Genomic DNA, 22,837 nt, shown 5'->3' with positions numbered 1-22,837 from the left:
TATCGACCAACATGCATCGATGGTATCTTGGTGTCCGCCTAGACTAATAACATTAGTTTAAGAGTCTTACTGAGGGAGACAAGTCCTGCCATCATTAACACAGTCGGTGTTATGCAATCAGTGTCTGCAGAATAAGAATCCAGTAGGGTCAGAGGTGATTAACGCTGCGTGTCGCAGCATATTATTATTATTATTATTATTATTATTATTCGTTTTGAAAAGATATATAGAAATGACAGGAAAGGGAAAGCGAGAAGCAGACCAACTGCCACCGGAAGGGGCACTACGCCACCATAGACAAAATAAAGAGCCACTCGTTATCGGAGAGAACTATCTGATTTCCCTACATTGTATAATGATTGTTTCTTGCCGATGCATTTACATGTGGGCAGTAACACGCTTGCCCAGTGCCTACAGTACTTTCAATGCTCCAGCTGAAGCTGGACAACAACGAATCACAATAGTTAGGAAACCGGCAGTGAGCTTTCGGTGCGCATAGACAGCGGTGCAGCTTTCGCAATTTTTTTCTCTATAGATTTTTGTAGCTCATCCTGTCTTGAAGAATGTTCGCAAAATTTGAAAGCTCACCGCTTGCACAATTTGAATTGTCCTTTCCGTGCCGTCCTCGAGAAAGATTTAGAGTTTCCCGCAGATGGTCATCGCTTACTCATCGTATCACGCACGACGACAGTTCCCGTTCTGTGTACCAAGAACACTGGTAGGGCATTTATAGTGTCAGTATAAGGAAGGGACGTCCTTCGTGGATGGGGTCTTAATAGGGGCTAACGTTGAAGAGACCGTTAAGTCACTGTGGAGTTTAGCACGCGAAGCTTCCATGGCAAGTCACACTTAGCCCGATCTCCCTTCCACTTACGCGCTTCCTCAAAAGTATGTTATTCTGTCTGTCTGAACATTCTCTAGCGATGAGTACAACACCTCTCGGACAAGCGGTTATCCCCGAAAAAAGGAGTGACCGGTATTCCATTTAGGGCTCAATCACAGCGGCAATTGACAGAGGTCGCGCGACCGACCGCGACCGACGGCGACACCAGCAAGCGCGACTCACCCGTCGCCACACGCACGAAATGTATCGCGACGGATGCCATTCGCGACTGCTCGCACTGCCATCGCCCACTAAAATCAGCGGCAGCGTGTAAAGACGTTCTGTTTCTGCGCCGCTGATTTCTTCAATAGGTTGGCAACTCCAGGCGCACGACTGAAAGAGAAAAAACCATCAAGCACCGGGTGACTGACCCAAACGGAGTTGTTTTCCGACCAAAGCGACCACATGCGAGAATTAGCGACCGGCCCCCTCGCTTTGTGACCAACTTGGTCTCGCAACCTCTGCGAGTCGCAGGCGTGAATGAGCCTTACTCCTTCCTATAGAGTCTGCGTGTAATGGGTATACTACAATATAGGCCCTTGTTTTTATACCGACACGGGCGTTTTCCGCCTGCGTGTCTCTTTTCCTGTTAGTTGGCCTCGAATATAAGCGCAGATATCGAGTGTCTCGGCGAGAACAACAGACCAGAGTGAGTCATCGCGTGCACCCATAGTTTCCTACGCTGGTCGTTCCATCATATATATAGCGGACAACCTAGAGCAATCCGCACACAACACGTATATGAAGGTGGCGAGCATACGAGGGATTATACAATAACACATAGCGATCACACGCTGTGTCGAAATAGCCGTTCCTTTGATAGCCTTTTCGTCGCGCAAATAGTAATACTTCTGTTTTCTGTACACATAACCAGCCGGTGTAATGTCCCTTTTTGTATTTCTAGAGGCACGATCGGTCGCGAAAGCATCCACGTCATATACGTTCCTTGACGACGCCTGGCACATCAGGCTCGCACTTATAGGAAGCAGACAGGCCCTCGAGCGATATACACGTACGGCGGGTCATTTATTGTGCGTTCCAAGCATAGATCACGTCAGAGATAAAGTAAATATCCTCGACGACATGAATGAGTGCTGCTTCACAGCCACCATTCACGGGCCCAGCCATAGATGCAGCAACGTGCCCACATCGCTACCCTTGTCGCCTGCTATATAGCTTGCCTACGCCAAGCCCCGGAAGAGAAGTCAGAGGCTGCCTATTTGTCTCGGTCGGAGATCGTGCACCTAAGACGCGCTTCAGCCACATTTTCGTCAACAAGTCGGCCACATATATACGTACAAGAAGCAATTCACATTTGTTTTGATATCAAGGGAGAAATGACTTCTTCAAAAACATAAGCGAGAAATGGTACATGGCCATTCCAACCAAGAAGCTGTTCCGCATCCCACGTCGTCAATTCTAGGCTCATCGCTGCGGAAGCAATAAAGTTGTGACCGCGTAGTACTCGGCGTCATTGGCACGCCCACTCTCGCAGCGTCTATGCGCGTATACGGACTACGAGCGCCGTGTGCCCGGCCCGTATATACCACGGGCGTTGTCAGCGTGGGTGCGGTTTACCTTTGAGCAGTACCTTGAGTTCGTCCTTCATGACGGCGAACGTGTCCGAGTGCGGCCGGTCGGGCGGCAGTACGTGGTACTGTTTCCAGCGGCCGCACGCGAAGTCGTAGAAGTCCGAGCACGGGTCCACGTTGGGGTCCATGTTCCGCAGTATGGCGGCCGCTGCACGCGTGTATACACAGACAGACACGGTGACGGGACAGCGACGCGAACGATGGCTGACACGGTGACGGGACAGCGACGCGAACGATGGCTGTCCGCCTAGGCAGACAGAAGAACTCCTTTACTGTTTTTTGTTGTTGTTTTAAACGTGCAAAAATGGAAAGAGAGCTTTGATCCTTACGGATGAAGTCGCATTACGTTGGCCGGGCCCCATGTTTTAGCAGCTGGACGCAGTGAGAGGTGAAAAGTGATGGGGTCTGCTGACTGTCGCGTAACCGCTGGGCAACAATACTAGCTATAACGTTGCACTTTCTGAGCAGCCCAATAAGAAAAAGAAAGAAAACAAAGAAAAGAAGCTTCCACTCAAAGTCACGCGAATGTGTCATTACGGGCATCTTTATCTCGCTATAGGCGACAACACATACAAGCAAGGTTTTGTTCTGTTGCTCATTGGTGGCGTATCAATCATTTCACCCCCACTCAGCCGCACCCAGTTATACCCAAATCATTCCAGGAGCTTGAAGCGGAGTTTCGATATAGCTGGTACACGGTTCAAAAACTTTGCCTATAGAAGCACTGTTCTTCACTGTACACCGCATACGACATTCTTCGTGACCTGGCCTCTTCCCCGCCGCCCTAAGACAATGTGACACAGGCGCGCATGCAAGTGTGCCCGCACTTCCCGACTCCTTTCCCGTTGCCGTCTTCCACCACTGGCGGCAGTAGAATTTCTGTTGTGGAAGCGACGGTAAAATCAAATTCGGTATATGCTAACTGCGCATCTTGCATTGCATATTTAGACACCGACTTACACTATCCGTAGAGCGTTCATGTGTGTTACCTTACGCATTGACTAAAGCTGTGCGCTCAACTGGGTTAAGCACTTTCATTTTAAAGCTTTCGTAACGCGCTCCCTAAGCAAGAACAAAGGAAGGAAAAACCAATTTTTAAAATCTGACACGTGCCGCACAATGGATGGGTACGTGCGTAGCAGAAACGGTACGCTCGCATAAAACAACAACAACAAAAAACTATCGTACAGATTATCATTCCCGAGAAGCTGACATCCCCTTCGGGAGCATCCCAGATCAACCTTAGAACCAACGTTTGATGCTGCAGTTTATAGCCCTTGTTTCAAGCCCTTCGTAGTCGTCGTTATCCTGGCGCCGTCGAATACACGGGAATCCCGAGAGGGACGCGCCGAGAGCTGCGATGAAACGTGGCGGAAATTTAGCGATACACTCGCCAAGCGAAATCCTTTCGCGCACCGTCGCTCAGCCTGCGAGCTGTAACTCCTTCGTTTTGAAACAGTCGAGTGGCAAGGGCCTTCTGTTCTCGAACACAACAGACCGTAATAAGAGACCGTCAAAGCTCTCGCTCGTCGAATTGTTTTTGCTTTGTGATACGTACCGGCTTTAACGCAGGCCTCCGTGATACACACGCTTTTGCATGCTGCGCCGAAGCACTCTGAAAAAACAAGAAAGAATAAACATCGCTTACCATCGGATAAGTAATCGTTTCTAAGCTATTACAATTGTAATAGATGAATAGCGCTCCACAAACATACTTTAAGAATCTCATGATAGAAACAATGTAATTATAACCTTTTGGAAGTGATAGCATGTGTCGATTAAGCTCTTCTTTAAATATTCGTAAAGATGAAGTCTGTTTAGTTCTAAAGTACGTCAGAATTCAAGACCCGCGCATGATGCAGTTTGTTAACGCATAGCTAGCAAAAGAAATAAGTTTAGAATTATAGCACATTTCTTCGCCTTTTGAGAACACCTGCTTTGCATACGCGAGAAAGCGAACGCAAGGCAAAATCAACACAACTTTCCAATGAATACTGCAATGGCATAATGTGCGTCAGTATCTGTGCAGTTCTGATAATGGCTGTTAACGAAAACTCTCTACTATTACCTTTCCTTGTACTAGATGCGTTGCTGGGTGTCTCGTCTGGAAAGATAGGAGGAGAAATTAAGAAATGGCGTAAAACTTCAGATTAAAGTCACTAAGTTACCGTAACAGAAACTATAATGTTAGGACAGTGATTTCTTATTTCTTATTAATAGAGTAATGCACGCTCACGTATATATATATATATGTATATATATATATATATATATATATATATATATATATATATATATATATATATATACACATATATTGTGATTATACGTCGCTCCGAATTTGTCCGACTAAATCCTCGTTAAAATTCAGAGCAGCGGCCAAGATTGATATTGAAGGCTTCGAAAGCGACTGCGAGTGAGTCTACGCTGTGGGCGTTACACGTTCGATCCGTATACGTGAAGTTTTCGCGAGAAGGCTGGCCTATAATTGCATTATAAAAGCGCTGTGCGGTCTGTGCTATTGTTTGAGTGTTCTAGCGCAAACGCCTGCCCGGCGCGTTACCTCCTTAATAGCGCTGGCCTGACGAATATGAAATAAGGCCTCATCTCAAAAGCAGCTCTTATTCCAGGTCACTTGAATTGCCGGATGGACGATGGGCATAGAAAAAAAAGAAAGATTACGTGAAACAATAGTCTTTAGTTCTTCCGTAATATGCTGCATCAGTTGGGAAACTTTGGAAAAATATATTTTGTGCAGTTGGATAAAAATCGGTGTTGCTCGGGCAATGACCACTGATCCCCGATTTTATTGCGCTTACAACGGGCACCCGCGCAAAAACACACGCGAAAGAAGGTGTATAGTCATAGAATTTGGATAAAAAATCAAATACGAGAGAAAAGTAAAATACGAGAGAGCGTTCCAGATGGTGCATGCAGCTCAAGTAATGGTATTACGTGTGGCCTTCCATTCGGACACTGGCCTGAACGAGACACTTCAGTTGCCTATTACCGTCTGTTCTTTGTGCCTGTTACTGGTGTACGTAGTGTGTGTTTGTACTATGTATGAATGTGTCATTTCGTGCATCACTATTGTCATCTGGAGCAGAATGCTAGGCGTATAGTCCAGCGAACATCTCCTGCACCCAGTGAAGAATGTCGCTATCTCGCGAGTAGATTATGTGCTAGAGTGATATATGTATTATTCAATGGCTGCTGCTGTCGTGTATGCAGCATAGCAAGTAGGTAATGCACAGATTGAAGTCGTTAAATGTCAGGTCTGATGTCGATAAAGATCGGCGCCGTTTTCAAAACAAGGTCAGATTGAAGTGGCGGGTAGCTATGGTTAATCAGGCAAAACATGCGTAACGCACTGTCCACCTTTTATTTAGATTACGGCTAGTGAGAGTAACGGACAAGGCTTGTTGCTCACTTGAAATGGTAGTCTTTTATTTTTTTTTGCCGCTAACAAATACACTCTATTTATTTCTGTTTTCCACAGATGAATTCCACCTATTTCTCTCAGACGATTTCTATGTTGCCCTCTGAAACGTAGGTTGAAACGTGGGTTGGCGCCGAGCTCTTACTCGCGATTCAAACATTTCTCGTGTTTTATACTTGGTTGATATTTGTGTGCGTTAAGCTATAATAAAATGTCATGTGCAACAAGTGTGATCAACACCTGCGAACTTCTGCTTTAAAACTTCGTCCTCGAGCATCCAGTTCCAGCCTGAGCAGCATTTCCTCTAAAATTGTCAATATTTATCGTCGAACGTCCCCTCCAGCGTGTCCCCAAATCTCAAACTCAGGCATTTGCATCTTATTGCTTCGAAAAGTTTCTGTTCTAAGTTTTCATTTCTGCGGCGATCCACTGCTGTCTGCCTTGACACATGAGTTTGCTTAGAGCCTCAGACGCCGGCTATTTTTAACACTCCAAGCAATATCAATGCTGCCTCGGTATAAGTTCACGAGAAGCCTTTTCGAGTTTCCTCTGTGTATATCAAAACCTAATGTGCCAGGAGCGCCGACTATTGCCTTATCTAGTTCTTGACAGATACTTCTGCATACTACGATAAAAAGGCCCAGTTAAGCACAGTGCCTCGCCCCAACCCCTCACACCAGTTGCTGGCGCATTATAGCCCTGACCGCTTTTCCACTATACAAACACTATACAAATAAACAAACAAACAAACAAACAAACAAACAAACACCCTTTGCGGAGGTTTTTCTCACCGTTCAATGGCACCCGTTGCTGTGGCGCGGGCGGCCTGGCCAGAAGGATGAGCATAATAGCACACACTGACGTCATCACCACCAGAAGCAACAGCAGGATTCTCTCCAGGGGCGTTCGGTCCAGGCGGAGACATCGCTTCGTCCTGTTTTTAAGAGATGCCGACGGGCGTTCGATATTCTTGTCTGTGCTGTACGCTCACAGCAGCCTCCTGACGGGCTTATACTCAGCCGAATATAATTTCTTGCGCGCACGTCTTCGGTAACTGGCTCTAGTGTGAAATGAGCATTTCTATGTCTTCTGTTGCGTACGCATGCCTGGTTGAGTGGTTAAGGGTATATGCATCCGTTGTCGCAAGAAGAATAAATCAGTTGTTAGTTAGTGCCAGTGGTTGTATCGTCACTTCTTTGTGGGTTGTCCTGGGTACTTGCGCTGGATTTTTCACGTTCAAAATACCATGCAACAACTAGCCCCAAGAGAAGTTTTATTGAGGCTTAGCTAAGCTGGCGTCATCGCCTAAGCGTTCAGGAAGAGGAGACGTGAAGGGAGTGCACTGTTACGGACATACACGACCATCCATGCACTCAAGTGAAGTGTAAACGCACGGCTGTCACTAAGTCCTTGAACTGTAGTCAAAGATGTGGCATGGACCTTACTTTAGCACTGGTAGTTCCGTGTAGAGGTGGCACCGTGCTCCCACTCCGTTTATACCGCAGAAACGTGGCTGCTACGCAGCTGCTTCCAACGATCACGCCCTCACACACAGCTACGCCCACAATAAGTGCGTCTAACGCCGTCTTGCCGAAATAAAACACCGCTGTATACATCCAGTAGCCTCGGCGCACCACTTAGACGGCTGTGGGTTTCCATCGTGCTTGAGTAAATTGAACCTAGCAAGCCAGTAACGATGGCTGCGCATTGTACTACGCGTGGCGAGTTCCTTCTGCAACTTCTCGGGCTGCGAGTCTTTTCTAGCTATTCTACTTGCCGAACTCGTAATGACTTCGTACAGCACGTTCGCTTCCCCGATTGGTTGATGCAACCCGCTGACCTGGCAGCCCTGAACGTTCTTGGCGATGTGGAGTGTGGGAGGCCCTATTTCAAAAGATACAGGTAGTTTAGAGAAACAGTCTGAGCTAAAGCCGCGGTTTAAGTCCATTGTGGGCTAGCAGAAGACGCAGACCAAGTCAGAATTGTACTTATAAATTGCGCCGGTCCTCGAGCGCTGACATTTGCTAACATGTTCTCTTCCTGAAGGTTATACCATTGAGGGCATTCCTATCACGGCCGACAGCAATGCCACACTGTATTTTTTTTACCTTGTTTCAGCGTTTGTCTACATTTTCTTTACGAGGTAGGCTTTGTCAGAGAAGCACAAAAATGTTAGGCTGTGCAAAATCCGCCTGACTACATTCTACTGAAATATTGAGGTAAAGGGGTTGGCAGATAAGCGATGAAGTCAGATAAAAAGAAAGGAAAAGAAATATGCGTGCATACATGCGAGCTAGCGTGTAGCTATTTCAGTTTGTATCGAGCCTTCCTCAAAAGCATACGTGGCGGATGCGGTACAGCTGATGCCTGAGAGCTGCGGAAGGACAGTAAAATAAGTTTTTTTTTATCTCATCGGTTTTAAAGCTCGCGGGTCCCAAATAGGGACTTTATTAAAGCGCCAACGTCAGGTGCGGTCACACGCGGTGCATGTACGCGTTATATGTTAAGTTTTCTCACAAAATTCTACTTCAGCTCTCGCGCTTTCATTCACTCATATGTCAAATTAGTACACTAATGGTAGCTAGCGTCAGTTTAAGGAAGCTTACGTTGGTAGCGAACTGATGCTCCGTTGAACGACAGGATTCCCGGCTTCGGCGTCTGTTGCCATCGTGCTGCAAAGAAGGAAGATCTCTTGTAGCTTTATTGAACCAAATACAATAGAGAAAGAGAGAGAGGAGACGGGATAGGTGAGCTTCATGGTAGAAGATTATTAATAATCTAAACTAAGGTGGTTACGTATCAGGAACAAACGGGAGTATGTGTTCCTATGACGCTGACGTGAATATTTGAGCAGATAGCAACTAATAGCCTCACTAAAGAGAACAACAACGCAAAAGAGGCGAGCTGTTGGAGTACACACACACACACACACACACACACACACACACACACACACACACACACACACACACACACACACACACACACACACACACACACACACACACACACACACACACACGCACGCACACACACACACACACGCACGCACGCACACTAATTTGCGACTACTGCTACTACTAGGCGCCACTAATTTTGCGACCAGAGCCCCCGTATACGCATACGAGAGAGGCAAGTGTGCACATGCTTCGTTGATCGCGCAGAGGTCTGATGAAATAAGCTGTGTTTCCAGTCTAGTCAAAGATACACAGGCACATTCTCACGTCGCCATAAATCATTGCGTCACCATTTCTCATCATCAGGCTTACTGTACATTGTACGGTATATACTGTATGTACTGTATACTGTGTATACTTTCTCATACCATGTTGCCTTTTCTACAGTAGTGTGCAGTCGTTCAAGGCGTTATCGATAGGGGTTCTGAAGATGGTGTTATGTCATGTTGTACCGACGACCAGTCTCAAGAAGCGTGAGGAGTTGGCCTTAAGTAGATCGATCGTATTCTAACCTACAGAAGAGAGATATGTTTCACGCCAAGGACACCGAGTTGTTTCTTATTTAATTTATTTGAATGTTGCCTGCTAGCTTGCAGGAATAGATGAGCTGATATATAGCAACACTCCACTAGTGCTGTGCGAACATGCTGACCTTCCATCAGGTGAGTGAGTTCATGAGGCATCGTATAGAAAGCAAAACGTTCCGACAGCACTGCGAGTTAAGCGGCGGTTCGCTCTCTATATCGAAATTCTTGTTTTCTTTCTTGCCTTGAGCATTCGGTACGATACTCGACCTAGCCCACATCACGGTGCGGTTCGATTATAGAGAGAGCGATTCTGTCGCAGTATGTCATTTCGCGTCGATGGTTTCTTCTATCGTAGTGATAGAGAAGAAGCAGAGAGATATATTAAAGAAGACAAGTCTGGCGGCAAGTTAATCGGAATTGTGCACGTCTTCCCGATTGCCACGTGACGCGATAAGTATAGCAATGAAAATACAAAGTCAAGGAAGAGCCGGTGACCTGATCTTGTTGCTCTAAATATTTATCTAAACTACAATTCTAGATAAGACATGCTGTTGGAGTACCCCTTTCAAAGACGGCCTTCGACATGTTCCTTACTTAGCGCTTCATTCAAGCTCTTGGCACTGCCGTCAGTCTGCGTCTGATTAGTATGAAGCGCTCGCGTCCTCATTCTTTACACCACGGCTATAAGCCATTAATGCGGTCAAAAAGAGAACTCAATTGTGCAAGTATACAAAGACATTGAGACGCAACAACAGAAGAGGCTTCGAAATTCTAACCTGAGACGTTGCTTCGAAATGTCCGCGTGTGGTTAAAGGTAATCTGAAGAATACGTTTACAAGCCGGAAGCTAACGCAGGCCTTTCTTTTATATACCAGAGTACGCCCTAAGGGCACTTATAGAATAAATTGCTGCATCCGCGACGTTCTAGCAGGTCATACACGCATATACATCCCTGGATGTCACTAGCGAATTGAAGAGTTAGTTCAAAGAAGGTCAGTTATGGACTGATGAACATCCAAGCCGCATGAAAGCTCTACATAGCCGTCAAATATGACTCAGGTTTTATTTACTAAGGATTAGAAATGCGACGTGATTGATTCATTCATCCCACTGTCGCTTTGAAGCTCGTTCGTCCATTCTTTTGCGGGTAAAGTAATATCGTGCTTGTTTTGCTATATATATATATATATATATATATATATATATATATATAATATCGGGTGTTCAAAATTAAGCTTGATGGTTTTCTTAAAATTAGGCACTGGGAGGCACGCGAAGACCACCTGTACAAATAAGTTACGTAGCCAAGGGGACAGAAAGTGAGATGATAATTATCGCTGTCAGCAGCCCAATTAACTAAAATTGAATAACTAACTTTTTATTGGCTGCAGTAAGCGTGTATGGTATTATTCAAAAGTTAGAGGGAGTCGTGTTTCTACACAGTTTCACTTGCAAGAATTATCCTAGCATGGCTGTGCTCCGAGATATCCGCCTCCAAATTTTAATTGTCGTTCGCATGATTACGCATGTAAGAGAGTGGGGATCGGCGCAAAGCTGCTCCCTGATGTAGCGCGGCTGTTGCGTGCGGCGTTTAGTCTGACAACAGGGCGGAGGCACGAAAGATGATAACTGTCCCTCTTCTCCTCTCGGTCGGCGAAATCATGATATGGCAGCGCCGTGTGCTGTCGTATCTTGATACGAAGTAAGGATGGAAGCATAATCGGCTGCATAAGCTTGTAAACATTCTCTTACCAACTAAATTAACAACCATGCCGTCACGTGCGCACAACAAAACATGAACCAAACGCACGCACTCGCTGTCAGAACGCTCAAGTGTGAAAGCGCGGCAGCAGCAGCGAGCGAATTGACCTTCGTGCTGCCTCTCGCTTCAACGCGAACCAAGCGGCGAGAACACAGCGCACACGAAGCTATCAGCACTCGGTGCACCCTATCCCCATCGCAAATCGTCTTCAAGATGGGGCCCGCGCGGCCGCGCGCAGGCGTGCCATACGCAGTCGCCGCCGGAGTAGAAACCCCGGTGCTTTGAGCGCGACGGATGACGGCACGCTTCCTCCCCGATTTCCTCCAATGTGTGGGCGAGTTTGAGCCGCCATCGTCGGTTCACCCTCGCACGCTTTCACTCGCACATACTGCACACAGTGCGCGGCGATGATGTTATACCCCTTGAACTTTATACAGAACATCACGGCGATGGCGATGGCGACGGCAAAATCCGCCTAGAGTGTCCATACAGTTGCTATCGCAATAAACGCTGAAAGTGGTTGCGCGATAATCTAACTACGATACTATTGGAGTACATCCAGAGTGAGAGAGAGTGAGGAGAAGCAAGGAAAGGCAGGGAGGTTAACCAGACGCATGTCCGGTTTGCTACCTTGCACAGGGGAAGAGGCTAAAAGGCTGGAAAGAGAGAAAAAAAAAGCGAGGAGTCACAGTTGAGCGCGCACTTGAATATGTGGAACGACTGTATATGAATGGTCACTGCGACATGTACTTCAGCAACGTCCCCGTTGCTTCCACTGCCAAGGGGTTCACTTAACCCTGTGTTATGGTTATAGGTATCTCATGCCTTTCATTGGCGTATTTCGTGTATTGGTGCATTGATGCCATTGGTGCAGAAGGCCTACCCTAGCACTATATAAGCCCAAGCTACGGTGATTGTTGCCGACAGACGAAACAAACGCTTGCGACGTCGCAGATCCGCTCCGACATCGAACATGAGCGCCTGCACGCACCCAGGGTAGTTTGCAAAACTGTGCGTGGACAAAACGTTATAATTGCGTATTACACCGTAGCTTTACTACGAGAAGCAGCGCGGCCTTCGCGTTTGCCTCAGAGTAAAAAAAAAAAAAATGTTGCGCACTTGTTGGTCAAAGTTTCTCGTTTCTATTTCTCGGACGAATTTCGCTCGCTTTCGCTGTATTTATCCCCGAGGTCGATAAATGAATACTTCGGACTTTCTTTTTTCAGTTTTTTTTTTCTCCCTGTCGCCGTAGAGCAGAGACGAGCAATATGCGTGTACTTTACCTCGACACGAGAACACGACATTCGCGAGGTGCATGACGCGGCTGCCGCGGGAGCGCATATTATTAGACCGCGCCGTCCAATATAGCGCTCAGCCAACTTAGTTGGGCCAATTTTCCCGATCATTCACGCCCGCGTGCCCGCACCTCGTCGACCAGCAAGCGACGCGCGCTCCTCACAGTGATCCCCAGCGTTTTCGTCGAAGTGTTTTGCCGCATGCTCGCGCCGCGATCAGCATCGGCGTAATTCGCTCCGCCGCCGACACTGGGGGGTGGGGAGCGATTTCTCGTTCGCGCCTAACTGGTCGCATCGGGATGGAGCGTTTACAAGATTATGCAACTCTACGGATGCGTTTCGCCAGTCGCGCGAATAACAGCGATGAAAAGAAACGCAAGCGCGAGCGACACCTGCGCTGCGTCGTTGAATCTGTACCGCCCTTTCGCGTTTTATTTCCATAAGACATTCCCCGATGCTCGCATGCTCGAGAGAACCGAGCGAACGCACTTTTGCCAGCGCTGTGCGTTCACGGGGCGCGTATTTGCCGGTGCGGGGCTTATGTTTTATGCGTGCGCGAGAGCACGCGTGCGTGTAAGACGCTCTGCCACCAGCGCCGCCCAATCTCCGCGCATATACGTTCGGACGACGGCGGCGGAAACGAGTGTCGCTGCTTGGCTTTGGCTTTATTATCGCGTAACTCTTTCGAGAATGCGAGAGTTCGTTGAAATTGCAGACGCACTCTGTTTCATCGTTCGCGCGGCCAGGCGCCACGTTTTGCCAATGTCCACTTTCGCCGACTCATTCACTGTTCTATACAAGCAATCTCTCGGTGCAAGACGCCACCTATACGCTGTATCCGAAATTTCACGAACGTTGTCGCCAGTTGTATGTCAAGAAGAAAGGCATGTACGACCAGATTGAGCATGCGTCGCGAACAGCGCTGACATTCTGGAATGTCGTTGTGCGCGAGAACCAGCGAACACTCTGTAATTTACGGTGAGCCATTTATAAACAGAAGACGCGCTTGGTCAGTGAGATTAGATTCGACTACCGACGACTGTGCTGGCTGCTACCGTTCTGATACGAGTGTTGCATGTGTTTCTTGGTACAAGTTCGCCCGACTTTTTGACCTTGTTTTTTTTTTCGCCGTCGCTGCAACGTGACAATCTATACGTTGCAATGTTAGTCGTGCCGTGTATATTATACACTATTCCCAAAATATGTTTTTTTTTAATTAAATGGTGAGACCATGGAAAATGGACCACCAAATGGCTGGCTATTCCAGTGATGAGAAAATAAACTGCAGCGACTAAAGGTGTAGGCATAAAAAAAAATACAGAGAGAGAAAAAAGGAAAAAGAAATTCTAAAAGGGAATATATCAGCGAAATACGAGTAGGAGGAATAGGAAGAGGTGGAATAGTTCTCAACTTAAGAGCGCAGTAAAATCACCGCCTAAAATTATTTCACTCAGAAGTTGCTAGGTTCTAGCGCTTGTTTCCATTTCTTCTGTTTTCCACATTCTCGAAGCCCGAGCTTTGTGATACTTTGCATCGTCGTTATAAAGGTCGAAAGAACAATAACACAAAGGAGGATCTAACAATAACCGAAGCTAAGCAGATTCATCACAAGCGAGCCGTCGCGGCGAGAATACTCATTATTACGCGTCACTTCGCGCGCTTAATGAAAAATAGAACGGCCGCTTCTTGTATAAAACTGGAACCGGAGGCATTGCTGGTGGCAGAACTGTAATTAAAAACCACATGCATGAATTTAGCGAGAACGCATATGACAGTCCCCCCGTACCCTCCACTCTGCCCTACCTAATATAATATAGAATACGTTCGCGGAGTCTTTCGTGTAAAGCTTTGTTGAGGCGGCTCTCGCAAAATTAAATAAATGAAAATGCTTTATGTCTAATATTTATGACTTTTCTTGCGAGGCTCGCGTGGTTCCTTCCTGTGGCGGATTATTTCGGCTCCTTAATGGGATTTATGATTGCAGGGACCGGACCCTTTAAGAAAGATTTGTTTTTAATGCTTTTAAAATCCTGTACGTCCAGCGTCAAAATATTGGCCTACTTTGTACGGTCGGTGAAAGCTTTAACATCGGTTGGCTGTATCTGGTTCAGAGTTTCTCACGTGAACGAACGTGGCGTGGTAAGGCTTTGCCATCTGGCAGGTTTCTTTTTCTTGAGTTTTGTTTATCATCTATCTATCTATCTATCTATCTATCTATCTATCTATCTATCTATCTATCTATCTATCTATCTATCTATCTATCTATCTATCTATCTATCTATCTATCTATCTATCTATCTATCTATCTATCTATCTATCTTATTGCGACAGCAATTATATGGACAGTCCAAGCGCATTTCTGCCGTCGGCGTCGCCGTGAGGTTCCGGTCGCCGCGCGCCCTATGCTGTATGTGCGAGTGTAAGCGTGCGAGGGGAGCCGCGATCGCGGCTCAATCTCGCCGGCGCGAAAGGGACGAATACGAAGAGGAAGCACGCCGTCTTCTCTCGCGCGCGAGACACCCACCGTGGCAAGGCCAAAGTTGGTTCTTTATTCTATGGCAAGGCGCTGAGGGAAGGGGAGGGAGGGGGGCGGCATTCTCTCCGGCTGCAACTGCGCATGTGGCGGCTGTGCGCGGCGGCCGTATACCTTGAGCGCGATTTGCGTTGTTGGCAGAGTAAGTTTGTCGGTGGTTCGTAGCTGTGTGCGTGCTGTGTGTTCTCGGCGCTCGTTTTGCGTTGAAGCGATAGACAGCACGAATGTCACTTCGCTAGCTGCTGCTGCCGCGTTTCCTCACGCGAGCGTTTTAACAGCGAGTGCCCGCAGACATCGAATGTGATGTCTTCATGTTTGCTGTGAGCGCTGAAACCATGCGTATTAATTCAGTTAGCGAGTGAATGTTTACAAGTTTGGACGGCCAATAAAAGTACTATTCCTCGTATATGGCTCTCTGCCAATTTGCTGTCGCAACCGATGCTTCGCCTTTCGGGTAAAACTGCTCTCGGGCGAACTTTTGGGAAAACTCCTTTTTCAGAAAGGAAATTTCGAAGTATTCGTTCTCTATTAGAAAGCTTAGTGGGTACTCGCCGTGGTGGAGTAGTAGTGACTTTGGCGTTGCACTGCTAAGGCCGAGGCCGCGGGATCAAATTCCGGTCGCGGCGGTCGCATTTCGACAGGGGGCGAAATGCAAAAACGGCCCTTCCGTGCAGTGGGTGCAAGTTAAGAAACCTCAGGTGGCCGAAATTAGTCCGCAGTCTGCCCATACGGCGTGCCTCATAATCAGACAGCGGTTTCGGCACGTAAACCCGCAGAATTAGAATTAAGCTTAGGGCAGCGTCGCCCTCATTACATTGCGTCACACACTGTAGCTTTTCCTGTTCGATAGCTGGCGGCTGCGCACCTCCACCACCGCCGATATTTTTCTTCGTTTCTAGGCAAATATAATGAAATCGCACCGGTTCACTCCGATGCGATGATGATTGGATGAAACGGCGCCCCGGTGCGGTTTGCCGAATTCGCCACAAGTTAGTCCGATTAGGAGCCTTTCCGCGTTAGTGTTACCCGTGTGTCGTTCAGGTTCGCGCTTTCCGTTCCCAGCACGCGATAATGTATAGAGTATCTGTCGTTTTTCACACAGCGCGGCTGTCGTAAAACAGATTTGCCGAGCAGCATTTGACTTGCGCTCGAGCAATGAAGTAACACTCGACTGGGAAAGGCAAACGATCGTCGTATGCGGATATGGCTGGGTGCCGGTGGCGGCATTCCTCCGTGGTTTATCTCCACTTGCTCGGAGGCCGTTAGTTTACGAGGCAGGCGACGCCCGCTTGACCATCTGGGACGACGGCGCACTGCTGCGTATAGTGTATAACGGGCCAAGGTCCTCGTTGGGGGACACGCTGCGCCGCTCACAGAGTTGGGCCGTAGCGACGACGACGTCCGGCCAGATTATTTCAGCCAAGGTGAGCGTGGTTTGCAGCCATATGCAGATTCAGGGGCTGGCCGCTTTACAGCGGTTGATTCATTCATTCGGGATACTTTCTTCGGCGGGCATCAGATGGCGATGAAAAAGTAAAAAGATGCGATGCGCACGTGTCAAGAGTTTTGACGGCTTACATTTAACTTGAGAAAATTCAATTGAGAATGTAATTAAATTATAGGGTTTATTTTCCGGAACCAACTCGCAGGCCATGAGATAAGAGGTAGGGTGAAGCAGGGAATTTCGACCAGCTGTGGTTCTTTAACGGGCACCCGAAGCACGACAAACAAGCGTTCTTGAATTCGGTCGCTTGAAAAGATGAGTATACAAAGCCGAGAACAAACGGAGCCAGGAGGTGACTGTGAAATTAATAAAGCGTTTTTCACGTTACACAGTGGAATTTGTAAGCTGGTGCCGGAACTAAGAAAGGAAAATTGGCTGATCCGATGTTCCATACTCTGCAGGTGGCACGATTATAGCTGTACACGCAAATTCACAACACGGAATAATCGCTAATAGCAGTTACAAAGCGTTGCTTCCAGAATGGCCCGCAGTCCTGTCTCGCCGTCGTTTTAGGAACGTTCTAAGGTCAGCAAAGAAATCTGCACGAGTTTTTATATGCTACACAACACTTTAAATAAGATCGAAACTCATGTCAGCGTCTGTACTCAAGAATATTTAAAAAAACAAAACGAAAATCAATAAACTGTCTTTTTATTTAGCGAAAGAAAAGATTACCTCTTATCTAAGCAAGGTTTGCTTGTTGTCGATATCTCATCGATACTATTGATTTTGCACTGCATGCTATCTCTCTTTAATTGAGGTCAAAACAGTGTCAACGTCAGCCACGGGTAATCTAGCGCAGCCCTTTCACTTTTCGAGCACGATGATGTACCATGTGATGTACGTGATGTACCCAAAAATTTGACGAATTCCCGCTCTTGCGTTATGGCCGAGTTGCCTTTTATGCTTACCCCGTTTAACTAGTCATTTACTATATCGTTGCGTTGTTGTTAACCTGAAGCTTTAAAACCACGACGGCACTTCTTGTCCCTAGAGAGAGAGAGAGAGAGCAAAGCTACGGGAACTTGCCAGAAGATGAGATAACAGAAGTTTTGTGACCGATTAAGCCAGCTACAGCGCGCATTGGCATACCGCAGCTGCGATAAGCTAATTACAGTTGCTAGTTTTACAACCTCGCGCACTCAAGTAAGAGCCGGCTCAGTCTATATATGCAGATGCAGAAAATGACGACCTTGGTGCGGCAAAAAATAAATAAATAAAACCCGCTTGATCACGCAGCGCTGAATGGAGCTTAGCGCGGTCGACAACCTCCCGCTGTGCGCGCGGCTTAACCGGGGCAAGGCTCGGCTGCACTGTTGCGATATGCGAAGGGACGAAAGTGGTCGACGACGCTGCCGCTTTCGCCGACAATTAGAGACGAAACCTTTCAAGGCCAAGCACGCGAAGTGGTTCCGCCAGGGAAAGGACCCATGCGCGGACAGATACACACGAACGGCTTGCCCGTTTCCTCGCTTTATTTTTCTTCGTTTTTTTTTTCGACGTAAAAAAAACGAGATCAGGGACGTTTGTTTAACGGAGGGGCGCGCCTTGCCGCCCTCGCTCGGCTGTATCCTGCTCGGTCTGGTTCGCTGTGTTTCTTGCGCAGTTAGTTGCTTTTTCTGCAGTCTGTGGTGTTTCGGTTCGTCGCTGCCTCCCCCCCCCCCTTTTTTTTTTTTTGCGGCGAAATTCTACAGGATGGTAGCACGGACGGCTGGCTCTTTCGCCAGCGTTTGTGTTGTTTAGCGGATGAGACAGATGAGTAGTCGTGAGTGGCGTTCAGTCGAGCCGCGCCAACGTTGACATACCTTGCCGTTATTTAATTTGTACGTACAGAGAATAAACACACCCGTCGTGGTTGCTTAGTGGTTATGGTGTTGGGCTGCTCAGCACGAGGTCGGGGTATCGAATGCCGGCCACGGCGGCCGCATTTCGATGGGGGCGAAATGCGAAAACACCTGTGTACTTAGATTTAGGTGCACGTTAAAAGAACCCCAGGTGGTCCAAATTTCCGGAGTCCCCCACTACGGCGTGCCTCATATTCAGAAAGTGGTTTCTGCACGTAAAACCCCATAATTTTTTAGAGAATAAACACAGTGATGGTGCGAAGCGAATATACTTGCATTCATGCAGTGAGTGCTTGGGCGGAACTTGGACAGGGGGCTTGGTGGCGTCAGCCGTCATTGCGCTTCTGCTTGCTGTCTTGAGACATCACTTCCAGTTCCTAGTTGAACTGAACGTTTATTTCTGTCACCCAAGTGGGAGCGGCTTTACGAGCGCTTTTAATTTAGTACTGTGCGATGACCAATGGTTGACTTGAACACCTCATTGAAGTGCGCGAAATTTCCTTTGCCCCTTCGCCTTCTCTCTCTGATCCTCTCGTTCCTCTCAGTTCCTCTTTGACGTTTACACCTACTTGGCGGCGTGAGACAGACAGTAGTGCGGGAGAGTGTAGACGGATTGCATTGGTCGATATCAGCATACACCGCCACCGTACATGGCGGTCATTTCTTCCTATTCTCCAGCGGCGCGCAACGCAGAAGAGGAAGATATCACTAGAACTGAAATCGATGAGCACACGTGAAGCAGCTCTAAAGGTTAACGCCACTGCTGTTGCTCAGCAATCCTCGTTTTATGGGTCGACGGTCGCCGGACATGAAAGTTGCGTCTATGCATTGCACCAAGCACTGCACCTTCGGCGACATAGGAAAGATACAACGTTGCTCGTTGCAGATACAGACGGCACTGAGCGATAAACGGTGCACTCTGTGCAATGAAACAATTCGCCGGAGAAGGAGCGAGCGCAAGGGCGGGACGGTGCGGAGAGCAGCAAAGGGGCAGACCCGCGTATACAATGCCGCGCGCCGAAAAAAAAAAAAAAACAAAACAAAGCACGCGTGCCATATATATATGTAGGCTGGAACAAGAACAAGAGAGTCGGCAACGAGTTCGGGGGGTCTTTTCTCCGAGAGCCCACTTCCGCGAGCAACAATGTCGGCGAGCGGACGTTAATCGCTGACAGCCTTTCAGCGATAGCAGTGCCGGAGCCGAGAGGCACGGCTGGTCGCGCGCCTGTGCGGCGAGCGCGTGTATATCGTATACCGCACGCTCGATAGTGCAGGACGGCGACAAAGCGGACCCGCTCGAAGGATTGACCTGGACGCTGCTCGTGCTGGGAAGGCCGGCACTCGGCCTGCATGCAAATGAGCCTTGTTTTGCTTCCGCTCCACACCTCGACTCCACTTTTTTTGATCGTCGCCGCATGTGCTTCGCGACACGAGAAAAGCGAGTGGACATCAATTCGCGCGCGCAGCGGGAGCGCGATGCCGACACGTGATAGGGGAGGTGGGGCGCAAGTCTGCGTCGAAAAGTGAAACCCTTATCGCAACCAGTCCACTCGTTCTGTAGTGCAAGGTGTGGCGGTATATCGCCATCCTCGCGTCTTTCGTATGCATCGGATTGAAACGGATTCGCCTCTGTGGAGACTGCGCTGGCTGGGTCGGGTGCTATGAATTCCGTGGATAAATTCAGCCGGTCAGTGTAAGCTTGTGGGTCGTACGCGCACAGTAATATGCTAAAGTTGCGACTGGTCATTCTTCGAAAGGACTGACGCAAGTCTCGTGTTATTAGTGATGGTTAGAATGGCGACACCGGTGTTGCGTGTAGGGCACAAGCTGCCATTGCTGAATCTGACGATCCCTGTATAAACTCAGCACGACAATACACAACCAACCGCTCACTTTCTTAGTTAGGTCTATGTTACACAATACTCGCAATGCGTCAGCTGCTATGGCGTTCTGCTCATGCCCACAAGGTCGCGGGTTAGACACTCGATCGCGGCAGCCGCAATTCAATGAAGGCGGTATATATGCGAAAAGCCCGCTAGTACTTGGAGGTGTGTACACCTTACAAAATCCCGGGTGGTGGAAATCAAATCGTAGTCGCCAACAGCGCCGTCTCTCACAGCCCTGGTGTAAGTTTTGCACGTAAGACACTGTCAGGAGCATAGCAGTTCTATAACTCAGCAAGGATCACGGTTGCTTCGCATATACATGTAGAACCTTAATGGAGGCTTAGATAAAGGATCTTTGGATGTAGGTCTGCTGTAAATATACAGGACAGAGCGGTGCCGTTAGCGCGCGAAATGTACAGAGGCGGAATAACTGTTACAGAAACCCAATCATGTTTTTCGTTCTGATGGCTGACTTCGACAAGCACAGTGCGACGTTTAGGTCGAGGGGCACCCGATATTATCGCAGCAAGATAATTCAGTAAAAACTGTCACCCATTATACGCAGGGTACACAAGCGCGATCATTCTTGTTCTTAACTCAAAGAACGCGTGCACGCGCTCGTTGCGATACCTAGCAGAGGCGTTAAGAACTTGGGAGAACGGGGCACTGGATAATATCACAATTAATCGCCATTCGAGGAGCGTCTGGTGAAGATGAAGCTACCTTGAAATATTACAGGAGTAGAAAAGTTACAGCATCGCTGTCAGCATGCGTGTCCCGATTGTTTTCTCGCCGTCCTGTTTTCTGCAGTGTGAGATGGAAAACCATCCAGCCTAGACCAATACGCATCATACCATTACCTGCATTGCGCACAGAATGTGCGCTATAAAATGGGTAGAGCAAACAAAAACACAAACTTGTCTTCCTATTGCCTTTGTTTGCGTTGCCCATTTTAGAAGCTATGTATGCAGCACTTTGCACAACATCAATGAGTGCACATGGCCGTAACGAAGGAGGGTGTGAAAAAAAGAAAGAAAAAGAAAGGAGGACGAGGGTGGCTAAAACCTGCCCTCATTCAATTTATGTTTAATTTGCTTTTCATTTCAACAAGCTGTGATCTTTTGTGTTTGTGCTCCCCGATTCTTGACCAATCCATGAGAGCTAATTGTATACGCTATTTCCACGAGAGACAACGCTGCACTGAAACTACAAGATGGCTGAGGCTACAGAGCCTAGCCCTTTGTTGCAGAATTGCAAATTGGCGTAGTCGACTGCATTTCAGTGTGCACATTCACGTCCCTCAGATGGGTGGACTACACAGAACGCGTTTCGCAAGACATTGCAGCAGTCGGGCAGTCCACGCATCACACACAGCCCGAATATCCACAAACGCAAAGCACAGGATAACGCGCGACGGCCACGCAAGCCGCCGCCAACCAGAGCGTATAACCGCGCGGAGAACCAACCCGACCTCGCCGCTCACGGCTTCCATCACGCGAGTGAGCCGAGAGGCTATATACTGTACAGTGTTTGCAAACAAGACACCTATTAGGTCGCATATATAGGACCACTTCCGCGGAGCAAAAGAGCGCCAGCGGTTCCTTCCGCTTGGCGAAGCACTAATTTGCCGAGACCTCTCCCCCTTGCCTCCCGTCTGCCCCGGTCTTTCGGTCACGGTGAAACGGAAACGCGGCAAAACCACAAAATCACCCTGCCGCCGGGACGCGAACAGTAGGGCATGCGACGCGTGCACACACTGCTTGCGCCGCGGCCTCTGCACGTTGCCATGGTCAGTCTGGCCCTGTCGGCGCTGGCCATGTGGCGCATTGGCTGCAAGCGCGGAGGAGGCCTGCAGCCCGCTGCGAAAGCGATCTTTGCGAGACGCGACCGGCTCGCCGGGGTTTCGAGGTCGTGGCGCGGGCATGCTCTTCGGAAATGTGTCGAATCGGCGGCGGCTGCCGCGAGCTTACAAGTCTCGGCCTCTCAGCCACCTCCCCCCATCCCCCTTTCTCTATAGACGGCACCGAGACAATGCAAACAGAAAGGAAATAATTGAGCGGAGAGAAAGAGGGTTAAGGATACGTGCGATGGTTGAAGCCGAGCCAACATTATACGCGATGAAAGAACAGGAACGAGAAGCGAGATAAGGGGGGCAGTTTCGCCACTCCTTCGCTTTCGCCCCGAGGTGGTTCTCGTGCGTTCTCGCAGGGCCGCGTATATATCGCGTATATATCGCGCGTCCAGCGCGCGCGTGCGCGTGGTTTTAGCATTTGTGTTATTCACGCCTCGTTAATAGGCGGCCGGCAGAGACCAAAGCGCATACCGTCGCACCGAGTCTGTTGACGCTTGTCTGCAGCCGAGTTTCGTGAGAGTCAGTTAAGCGCCGGCCGGTATAGGTCTGGTCATCGCGGTCTCGCGACCAACGTGCAAGGCGAGAAAGGAACGGTTAATGCGAGTCCCGATTGTATAATGGCATTAAATTGGACACTTGTGCTCGGGACGTTTTGACCGGACCATTCCATTGACACGTTTCGAGCCCCCGCCTTGGTCTCTCTTTGTTGCGTTGTCCTCCTTTGCTGGGTGCGGAATAACAAACCGGAACTACAGCTCAGAAT

At 48.4% G+C, this 22,837-nt stretch overlaps 2 protein-coding genes across 2 annotated transcripts in view; one reads left to right on the top strand and one right to left on the bottom strand.

The window, feature by feature from the left end:
• LOC142575404 (immunoglobulin domain-containing protein oig-4-like) overlaps positions 1–22,837 on the top strand; it is a 417,771-nt gene that overhangs the window by 5,481 nt on the left and 389,453 nt on the right. The gene's annotated exons all lie outside the window — the stretch shown is intronic.
• Positions 1–22,837, bottom strand: part of LOC142575400 (neprilysin-1-like) — an 81,572-nt gene that overhangs the window by 26,152 nt on the left and 32,583 nt on the right. The window contains exons 2-6 of the mRNA XM_075684756.1: positions 8,521–8,586; positions 6,706–6,848; positions 4,544–4,579; positions 4,034–4,090; positions 2,462–2,623 (exon numbers count right to left, since the gene is read on the bottom strand). Coding sequence (XP_075540871.1) covers positions 2,462–2,623; positions 4,034–4,090; positions 4,544–4,579; positions 6,706–6,848; positions 8,521–8,586 — 464 coding nt within the window. The remainder of the gene's footprint in view (positions 1–2,461; positions 2,624–4,033; positions 4,091–4,543; positions 4,580–6,705; positions 6,849–8,520; positions 8,587–22,837) is intronic.

The sequence above is a fragment of the Dermacentor variabilis genome, chromosome 3 (genome assembly GCF_050947875.1).
Source record: "Dermacentor variabilis isolate Ectoservices chromosome 3, ASM5094787v1, whole genome shotgun sequence".
NCBI classification, from domain to species: Eukaryota; Metazoa; Arthropoda; class Arachnida; order Ixodida; family Ixodidae; genus Dermacentor; species Dermacentor variabilis.
The sequence above is the reverse complement of the archived record's forward strand: the minus strand, read 5'-3'. Positions and strand labels throughout refer to the sequence as shown.